At 40.0% G+C, this 11,070-nt stretch overlaps 1 protein-coding gene across 1 annotated transcript in view; it reads right to left on the bottom strand.

Moving 5' to 3' along the window:
• Nucleotides 1-2,224: 2,224 nt before the first annotated feature.
• Nucleotides 2,225-11,070, bottom strand: part of LOC118707861 (netrin receptor DCC) — a 151,325-nt gene continuing 142,479 nt past the window's right edge. Inside the window, exons 16-17 of the mRNA XM_036418706.2 lie at nucleotides 7,301-7,443; nucleotides 2,225-5,354 (exon numbers count right to left, since the gene is read on the bottom strand). Of these exons, the coding sequence (XP_036274599.2) occupies nucleotides 5,265-5,354; nucleotides 7,301-7,443 (233 nt within the window). The 3' untranslated portion in view covers nucleotides 2,225-5,264. The remainder of the gene's footprint in view (nucleotides 5,355-7,300; nucleotides 7,444-11,070) is intronic.

Genomic DNA, 11,070 nt, shown 5'->3' with positions numbered 1-11,070 from the left:
AGAAACAGTCATTGTTTTAAACTGTAAGCAAGTCTCCTTTCTCATAGAACAAGATTTACACTTAAATATTGCAATCACTAGTCTAATTTGGTTAACAATTCTAGAGTCTGACAATTTAAAGAAATTCTTTGTAGGCTCAAAATACCTTTTTTTTTTTTTTTCAAAGGTGTTTTGTTGCCACAAAAATTTTCTTTTTCTACGAAGGCTAGTTAAAGCTGTAGTATACCCATTTCTACCAAATAAACCTACCACTAGCACATTAACAATTTGCTCGAATCGCAAAGCCCTTAGAGAGGATGAGTAGCATTGGTCTGGGAAATGCTATCAGCACATTTCTGGGGTGCTGCTGTCATGTTTGAATGACCCCAAAAAGGGAGGAGGCGGAGGTGATGGAGCTTCGGTGGAGGCTTTGCCTGGGCTACCCTCATACTCAGCAAGTGGACAACTCATCCAAACTGGTCCCTCTGAGACATGGAACACTGCAGCTTTAACAGCTTTATCTAAATTCCCAACCAGATCTCCTTTTTTCCACCCCCCATAAATTATCCAAAAAGAAGCCACTCTAAATAATAAATTAAATATTACTTATAAAAAGTACACCCCATACCCAACCCACCCAGCCCCCAAACAAGCTGACAATTCAAGTTCAGAATTGTCAGGTTTACCCTACAACAATAAAAAACAGCGCTTCTCCTCCTCCCCAACATTCCTTCCTCGCATCTGAAAATACTTTCAGCACAATGACTTCCCTCGGCCCATGTGTCCGTGTTTCGGACATGTGGTAGAGTTTTGCTGTTGCTCTCCTACCGACCCCACATCCTAGGATGACAATGTACGAAGGGTACATTGGAGGGCAGGAGGAGAAAACTTTCTGAGAGTGCCTCTTGAAGCATGCCACGTGAGCATTACCTGGCAGCAGGCCGTGGGCAGGGCAGAGGAGACCTTCGCTGTTGCTGTGGGTGTGCTGTTGGTCTCCTCCATAATCTCACTGACCAGGAAACATGCAGGCATTTCTTTTCAGGATCAATACCTTTTGAAAACAGCTACTTGGGCTGCAAGTGACACTGAGACACGGGGTGCATACTTTCCAATAGAATGGAATAGTATCCAAAACAATCTGTGATTTCCCCAGCTATCCAATTTCATTTAAAACATGAGAATCCAGGGGAAAGGGTTTCTGTAAATTGTTCAAGTGATTCCTGAAAGTTGCTAGAGAAATATGAATTGTGAGTCAGGGGCTGCTCTGGAATAATTTAAAAAAAAAAAGGGAGATTGCAGGTCTGAGTGTAGGAGAGCTGCCGTAGCTCCAGAATGTGGTGGGCTCGGTGTTGGGATGCTAACCTGGCCTTCCGGGTGGTCTGCGGTTGCATGAAGCAAATGGTAAGAGGGAGGAAAAGCAATCTTGTCCCACAGCTGTTGCAAAGTTCAGATGATTTTGTTTTCTAAAAACATATAAAATTAGGGATTTTTTCTTTTCTTTTTCCCCCCCCTCAAGACTAAAAATAGACACTCTAAAATTATAAGAAATCTGAGTCTGGGCTACAATTTTATAGAAAATGGAAAGGTGATCTCTTTATCGGGGACTTTTTTTTGGTCAGAATTACAGTCCTACCTCCATATGTGAGACACTCTATTAAAAGTGGAGAAGAACTGCTCTAGCTGGCATGGCTCAATGGATAAAGCATCAGACTGTGGATTGAAGGGTCCCATGTTCAAGGGCACATGCATGGGTTGTGGGCTCAATCCCCAGCAGAGGGTGTGCAGGAGGCAGCCGATCAATCATTAGCTCTCATCTTTGATGTTTCTCTCCTTCTCCCTTCCTCTCTGAGATCAATAAAAATATATTTAAAAAATAGAGAAGACCTGAAGATGTTTCTTTAACCAAAGGCAACAGACAGATGAATCCAAAGGGTGGAGAACCCTGGCTGGTGTGGCTCAGTTGGTTAGGCATCCTCTTGTACACCAAAAGGCTGCTGGTTAAGTTCCCAGTCAGGTTACATGCCTGGATTGTAGGCTGGGTCTCAAAATGCTTCTCTCACATTGATGTTTCTCTCTGTTTTTCTCCCTCTCCCTTCCTCCCTGTCTCTAAAAGAGCAATAAACTATAAAATGGAGAAGGGATAAAAATGCACAGACTACAAAAGCTTCCGGAAAGACCTGTACTTAGAGATTATTTATTGGAAAAGCCAGTGAGTGCCAAAGCTTGATATGCTTATTTTTTTTTCCAGATTGCTCAAATGAATTGTGTATTTTATAATACCCAAATGTAAAGTTCCATTATTTAAATATCTTAGAAGCTTCTAACTCTGTTTTACATGGAGATAGCTATGACTGGTTTCTTACTGAATGCGAATCACTGAGAAATACTTAACTTTTGGCTAGAGCATCATCCAAATATGCCTTACGCCTTTTGAACTACCTACTAGCTTTATCAGAAAGAAATGCAAAATAAAAATACCAAAAGTTTTCAAGAGGCGGTTCTTGCCAGATAGGGCAGCACAGGGCAGGGGAAGCTCGAGCATGCCCTGCCACGTTTGATTTGCTCCTTTTGCAGGGAGAAGGGAGTCCTGGCGGCAGCATTGCTGGATGGCTGTCACACATCGCCCTATGGGAGTCAGATTTATGAGCTTCAAGAGCCCTGTATGTCATGAGCTAGACTCAGAGTAGGAGCAAATTTGAGGCAATCTTGCAGTATTCCTAAATTTCTTCTTGTCAAGAGATCAGGGGATTGGGGAGTTTAAAAGTCAACTGTAAACTTGGTCAGGCAGTTGGACACATATGTGAGCTATCTGAGTGGGGAACAGAGTTGTATGGGAGTTGTGGTGAACTCGTATATTGAAATCACTGGATAAATCACACAAGAGTCTCTCGAGATCATTTAAATGGATACTTCTTTACATTCACTGCATGGATCTGAGGCATATTAGCATCGCCAATAATTACTAAAATGAACCATTATATTTTGTTTCGAGAGCATGCATCAGAAATATACCTCCCACTGAAAACCATGTGTATTTTTGTGTATTTAAAAAATGTTATTTCCTAAGGTCAATGACTTTGATTTGAAGAGTCTAGAATTTTGTAAACATGCTAGTTGTCTTTATTGTCCAGATGCAGCCTACAGATTGAAGATAGGACTCAACCCCTGAAGTCTGAGATCGGCAGTCTATTACAAACAGCATTCAGGGTGGCTTTTCCTGCATGTCAAGTGCCTTGCTTGTGAATATTAGAAATGGAGAAGCCATTTGAAGACACCGAGAAGGTAAGACTAGCCTACTGAGCATTTTCTCTTTTGAAGTAATGAATTTTTTATGGAAATTCATATGAAATGCCTTGTTCCAGGTCAGTGAGTCCTGCTAAGCGCTCAGATGTTAAATAAGAGTAATACAGCCCGCAGAATAACGCCACGTAGCTCTTCAGAAGGACTTCAAGAAAGTCTTAGTAAATTGAACAAGCACTCTTATTGAGGGAATGATTTCATCAATGGACCGGACTTCCTCATGAACAATTTCAACAAGCCCTCTCTCTCTGACACCAGATTTCCTTCCCGACATAAAACTGTAAAAAAATAATCTGAATTATTACTTCTGTTACAGTGCCATTTTGCTCAAAATAGTTCATTCAGGGATTTGTATATAATTACCCACCTAATAAAAGGAGCTATTAGGTTGTAAAGATCCCATCCCTTCCATGCTCTTTTAAAATTATGACCTACTCAAGCTTGAAATCAAAGGCAGAGCTGAAAGGAATAATTCAGTGGAAACTCTCCTATTGGGTTTTCAAGTTGCCGAACTGATAAATATGCAAACTAGCTCTCTTTTGGCAATTTCACTGCATAAACAGGGATTAATTCCAAATGCAGCTGAAAATTCAGAAACTAAAAGGTTGTACTCAAAATGTTTTTAATTTCACGTAGTTCCCAATGGTTGATAGACAGGGCAATAAAAGTTTACAATTCTAGCTCACAATGAAGATGCAGCTTTGACAAGCAGCTACTGGAACTTGGATGTGTCAGAGGTGTCCAGTGGCTTCTGACCCTCTGCTCCTCTCTGACTCTGGGAAGCTGGGGGCAGTGGGTGGGGGTTGGGGTGGGGATAGGAGGTCCCCTTGACAACAGGGCCCTTGGTTGCCACTTACCAAAACTGCCTACTCTAAGCCAGTGAGAGCCCTGTTGGTGGAAGTGACACCAAGTCAAGTGATATTTGAAACTGCCTTCCATCTTCCTTCCCTTCCTCAGGGCTCTCAAGGAGTCTGCCATTTCTGCAGAAGGGTTCAGGAACCTTGGTCAGGAGGCCATGCGATGTGTGGAGCTGGCCACCTGGCCCAAGGCTGGCTGCCAAGGAGAACTCAGGGAGGGACAGGGAGGAAGGGGAACTCTTCCAGCCAGACTCCTGAGGAAGATGGCCTGGGTGAATCTTTGAAATGTCATCACAGTGTGGTATGGCCCAAAAGCCACCCAAATCGAAGAGTGTCCTATTATGGCCTTAAGCACATAATTACCACGTGTCTGAGAAGACTGCATATTTTATCCTCTTACAGGAAATAGACTGCTGCCATGGGTGCAGACTTTCATGTCCCTGTTCTCCAGACATAATGTGTTAACCATGGGTAGATTCACAAATACTTGCTAAAAATGGGTGAGCGTTACAGCCACTTGCTAATACCCACCACCTGGGCAAGAGGAATGACTAAGTTACAAAACACAAGCATTGGCTGCCTTTTGTTTGTTCACTTGTTGACTTTTTGTGCTGTCAGAAAAACTTCCAATCCTTTGGTGCTATGTAGAGAGAATTCCTGTGGGTGCTTTGAACTTGTAAGTTGCAAATGAAAGCGTGAACTTGCACTGGTTTGCCATGGCATGGTACAGGCTCAAGTAATGCACTTGCATTTTGTAAGACTAGACCTACACATAACGAGATGACAGGCCTGGATGAAGGAAACATAAGCATTAGCTGTGACAGTGAGATCACTGTGGTGGGAAAGACCCAGGACTATTCTTGCAGCTTCAGCTCTGACAGTGCGGTGCGGACTTGTCCTTGTGTTTGTGGAGGGACACCATTGTCATCATATTTGAATTCCTGATGCCTGTGCTAGAAGGGACTGTTGCTTCTCCTCCTGCACTGCTTCAGGTTATTCTGGAACTGAGTGGTCCTGATGGTTGTCCTGTGCACTGGTGGGAGTTCTGGAACACAAATGTGCTGTTGATGGGTACTTGATACGCTGTAAAATTCCCGGAAAATTCACCCATCTACTCGGCAATGGGTGTTAGAAGGCCGAGCCCGTGATGGCATTAAGCTGCTTCATTAGCCCTTCCAAACTTGCCATTTGTTCACTCAAATCATCCTGTTCGTACACCTGCAGAAAGGACAAGAGAGCAAAGTGTTAGTATAAGTCCGTGGTTTAGCCTCTTGAGTGTGGCTCTTCTACAAATTCCATGGCCTGGGCGAGTCTATTTTGAAGAAGTGGCATTAGAAGAAGTTTAAGTTTAAAAAATTTGGCTCTCCAAAGAAATTTCAGTGGTTGTACTGTTGATATTTGGTTCCGCTGACTAATGAGTTTGCTGACCACTGGAATAGATGAATAGCCACACATTCTTTTGCGAAGACAGGGGCCATGTCTAGCTGGTTCACTCTGTATTCTCCAGGGAGACACAGTGGCCCATAATCAGGGGCTGTGCTCAAAATATAATCATTAATGGGGATACTAGTAAAAGGTGGTGATGAATGATTGCATACTCTTTCACCAGCTTCATCCCTGTAGTGAGGAAAAAGCTTTAGAGTGAAAAAAATACCTTGTTTCAAATCAAGATCTAATAATCAATAGTTATGTGGTCTTGGACAAGTTAGGAGACCTCTCTGGTGTATATATATAGTTCTCTGCTATATATAAAATGATAACAGCATCTATTCTATAGGCTATTCTGAGCATCTTGTGGCATGTTCGGTGCCTATCACAGTACAGCACGAGGTACACTTTCAATACATTAGCTCCTTTTCTTTTAGAGGCCCCCATGAGGATCTGAGCAGAATTACATCACTAAGTTTCTTTTCTTTGTAACCCAACCTAGGCACCCTTTTGTGTGGGAACTTGATGGGCTTTGCCTTGACCAATGAAAAGTCTGAGGATTATGGCATCAGTTTATAGGTGGAAACAAAATTCTCACTATAATCAGAGTTGGCTCTATGCGCAGTTGTGAAGGTAACCTTATGGCAGGATTTTATTGGTGTATAAAATGAAGAGTCTATCTAGACTGCAGGATTCTTAGTGAACCTACTCTGTATAGCTCTCACTGTGAGTCGCTAGCACCACGTCATTAGTAATACCAGACTATCAGCTATCAGGGATTTGGTTCAGTAGGTCTACAAAGGGTTAGAATCTCTCAATCTCCTCCATCTCACAGAGTATCTCATAAGTCAGTTCCTTGGCCTTCTTTTAAATGTTTTCTCTTGAATTATATTCAGAAACACTCTACAGTTTTCTAAACTGCTGCCTTTAGGCAATACTTTATAAAACACTTCGTAGTTCTCTCAAAATTTAGATTATGTTGTTTTCATGGATTTTCTTTCTGAGTTTTCTAATTTAATCACTTTTTAGCTTCTTCCCTTAGTACACATTTTATCTCATTAAAGAAACTTCCCCTTTTACTTTCCAAATATGTCAGTTCCTTCTTTACTTCCTTCTTAAAAATCCTTTCCTTCATTTTTATGTGTAATTTCTTCTTCTCAATTCCACATTTCTATTGATGATTTTAAGTAAAATCACACACACACACACACACACACACACACACGCACACACACTTCACTTATGTCATTGATGAGTTCTGCAACTTTAAGTGAAATCACATATGAAGAAACTAATTTAATTATAGCTAATTGACACAAACAAGTGTTCAATTCTTATGGCATCTCATCAACATTATAATGAAACAACGCTGAAAGAAATGATATTTAAGGACCTGGTATACATATTATATATGAAAATATAATAACATACAAACACACATAGATACCTATTATATAGATATGTATGTAAAGTCACACATTCTGTAGCTACCACATGTATTCTAGGATTGCCTTTAAGTACCAGTAATTTTTAAATTTAATTAAATCCCACCTACAATCTTCTCTTAGAGTTCAAACTCTTCTCATTCAAGTGCATAAAAACAGAACAAAACAAACAACAGAGCAATAATGGTTGCGGTTAATGGAGAGTTCTAGTTGGGTTAGGCTCAATCACACAGTCCTAGGCCCTGCTTCAGGTGACACAGTGGGAATTTCGGGGTGGAGGGATGCTCTTACATTGGCTGCATCCTCTGTTGGTTTGTGGCTCTCTTCAGACACTTCAGGGGCCGTTGGCACAGACACAGGAAGCAAAGGAGACCTTGCCTTCCCTGCCAGCCCAAGAGAGGCTGTCTTCACATGAGTCTTAGGAAGAGCAGGCCCTGAAAGAGAAAGCACAGTGACAGTGACAAAAGGAAGAGATGAAGCAGCCTGGCCATCAATCTCTCAAGCATGGAAGCCCAATCCAGAGGGTTGGCATTGATCTTAGGCTATTGTGCCTTATGTGGTTTAGAGATGAATTCTGACACCGTGAATGGGCTCATTTAATTGCTACTAAATGCAGACAGGTTCTGATTAGGTGCCTCCAGATGAAGCTCCACCATCTCATGTAATTTCAAGTGGATTTCAAATCATGCTAAGCAAGGTTGCCTGGGAGCTTGGGCTGTGCGTCATACCCTAGGAAGTGTCAGGCAAGCTCTTTTGGTGTCAGTCTCCGCTTTGGGCCAGAAAGCCTGGTGCTAAACCACCTACATAAGCCCCAAGATATTGAATAGTACCATAGACTCTGTGCAGTTTAAAGAAATCCTTGCTCTGACCTATAAACGAGTATTAGATATTATATTAATAGTAAAAAAAAAAAAATAAAAAGAGAGAGAGAGAGAGTCCTTCATGGCTAACCTGATAAAATCTCATTACTAATTATCTTTAGGGAAAAAGCAAAATATTATTCTGTCCTGATCAGTACAGTTTCTCTCAATAAAATACATTCCAAAGTTCATGCAAATTGTTTGAAGAATTGCTGAGCTACTTCTAGATAACATTTCTGTCTGCTGTGAGCAATGGCTATTTTTTCCTTTTGAGTCTGAAATCTGCCTTATGAACTCTGCTTAGCTTATAGCAAGAATATCATTCTGTTCCTATAGCCTAAAATAAAAAGTTTATGAAGGCTAGTATACCTCATGCATTGTAATCAAGCATCATAACTAAGACCTAAGCATAGGAGATATTGAATTAAATAATTAAAAGAAGTTTGCTTCACCCTGGCTGGTTTGGCTCAGTAGATAGAGCACATGTGTCAAACACAAGGCCCGCGGGCCAAATCCGTCACGCCAGGCCTTGCAATGTGGCCCGCACCGCGCTGTCATCACTGCACTCCGCTGCGTTTCCATCACAATGACAGTTTATGACTGTTCAGTAAACCATTTGGCCCGCGATTTAGGCTGGATTTTAGATTTTGGCCCCTTCTCTGATTGAGTTCGACACCCCTAAGATAGAGCATCAGCACACAGACTAAGGGTCCCAGGTTCGATTCCATTCAAGGGCACATACCTTGGTTACAGGCTCAATCCCTGGCCCTGATCAGGGTGCATGCAGGAGGCAACCAATCAATGTGTCTCTCTCATTCTCTCCCCCTCCCTTTCATTCTCTAAAAGTCAATGGAAAAATATCCTGGGATGAGGATTAAAAAAAAAAATTGCTCATTTCTATCATCAGTGATATTTGAATTCTAATGATTCCAATCCCATACTCTATATTTAAAGGGAAAAAGTTGTAAGTTGTTTTGATCATATTTGGAAATGTAATTCCAGTTAATAAAGCTCAAAATTTATTCTACAGTCAGAGAAATAGGTAGCATTTACTTCTTGGGAAAGAAAAAATGCAAATAGTTGGGCCAGCATGGCAAAGTGATTGAGCATTGACCTATGAACCAGGAGGTCTCAGATTGATTCCCTGTCAGGGCACATGCCCAGGTTTCAGGCTTGATCCCCAATAGGGGATGTGCAAGAGGCAGCCAATCAATGATTCTCTTTCATCATTAATATTTTTGTCTCTCTTTTCCTCTCTGAAATCAATGACAACAACAACAACTATATATATATATATATATATATGATGCAAACTGTCTAGTAGGCTGGCAATAAATGAGAAATCCTAACAAAAGCACTTTTCTCAGACCATGGCCTAACATGTAATTCCTTCATATTTACATTCTTTCACTCTTTCCTTCAACTTCAAGGATCATAAGTCTGCAGTTGGAATGATTTATCACTAGAGGGTGATCTATACACCCTCCAATCCTATCCAAATAGTACAATTTGAATAAACATCATTGATGTAATGTGATGAATGCGGTTGTTGGGCTAAAAAAATGGCCACATAAATTTGATACTGACTGCTATGTCACAAGTCATTTTGGATTTGTCACATATGCTCAGTTCTCACTACCAATTTTCTCCGGTTGAACAATAGGCATTCTTCCAGAGACTGTAATGCCAGCTGGTCTTCACTCGATATGAATAAACCACTTGTACATTAAGCCCACCTCTACCCTTTTCTCTTTAGTCTCTGACTATAAACACACTGTTCCCGGAGCCAATTTAGCTGTAATCCCAAATACAAAGGCAGGCCCTAAAACCCTGGTAGAGGTGCTAAGAAAGGGATTTCCAGATGATCTAACACATGCAATAACATTAATATTGTAGGTGATTCATTAAGTATAAGGCTTAAGAGTTTAAAGGGGAATTTTCAGGGAGCATTGGCAAGGCTTGAGAATGTATCTATGGAACTCCCACTGTGAGTTGCATTTTCTGATTGACTTTTATAGTTCCTTCTGGAATGTTTACAATGTTCTGCTTACACCTGAGTTTAGTTTTATTGCCATGGAAAGATGCTCCTTCTAGCATAGTCCAGGTGCCATTTCTTCCTTCCCTGTGTTTCAGAGAACAGCTGCTTTTTAACAACATTTCCTGTACATATATTTTATATTATATAAAATGTATAATTTTATATATTATACATTTTATATAATATAAAATATAAGTTTTTGCTACAATTCGGACTCAGAGTTCCTGGATGGTGAAACCCACTTATTTTGTTTATTTTTAAAAATTTTAAATAAGCTAAACTATTTCTGAAAAAATATAATTTAACTCTTAACTAAACACATAGACTGTGTGTTTAACATATATTGCAAATCAATTCATTTAACCTAGATAAATATAAAGAGAGTGACACAAGAAAAGCAAATGGTATGAGCATAGCTGATTATATAAGCAATTCAAATTCTTATTTTATATTAGGCAATGTATAAGAATACATTTAGACTTCATCAGACTGTTCTACATAAATTCCTAATATTTATTTGACTATTTTTTGTAGTTTTATATGTAGAGAAATTATAGTTCTTATAAAAATATATTCTGATGACATATTTTTTGCCCACGATCCTAAACATCACAGTGCATATACTGTGTGTATGCAGGTATGCCTAAAGAGCACCATAACTCAAACCCAGTAAAGAGAAGATCATTATAATAATTGATTGTCTCTAGTGTCCAGGCAACAATTATACATTTAGAACCTTCTGAGTGTTGAACAATGCAAAAGACACAGTGCGTTTTGCAAAAGGAATCAAAGACATTGTCTTGACTCAAAGACCACACAATGTGTTTAAACCTCAAGTGATTGCCTTTTCTCAAGTAACATTCACACATTCAAAGAAATTTAGAATGCTGAAACCTTCCTGGCTCTTTATTTTGTTGAAGAGAACACTGAGGTCCCTGGAGATCAAGGTAGAATTAATTTCAATTAAATTCCAGTACAGGAGGAGAATTTAAAGAGTCTCTGAGAGCTCATTATTAGCAAGGTTTTTCTAGTGTACTCTATGCCCTGAAATATTTTTCTTTCATTTTAATGAATGAAAGTCAAAGAAAAGACTACAAGGAGAATATCCCAGGAGATATTGTCAACAGCCAATAGGACAATCTAGGTCTCAAAATTACCTTTTA

This window comes from Pipistrellus kuhlii, unplaced genomic scaffold (assembly GCF_014108245.1).
Source record: "Pipistrellus kuhlii isolate mPipKuh1 unplaced genomic scaffold, mPipKuh1.p scaffold_m20_p_6, whole genome shotgun sequence".
Lineage (NCBI taxonomy): Eukaryota > Metazoa > Chordata > Mammalia > Chiroptera > Vespertilionidae > Pipistrellus > Pipistrellus kuhlii.
Note: the sequence above shows the minus strand (reverse complement) of the source record. Positions and strands in the feature narration are given on the sequence as shown.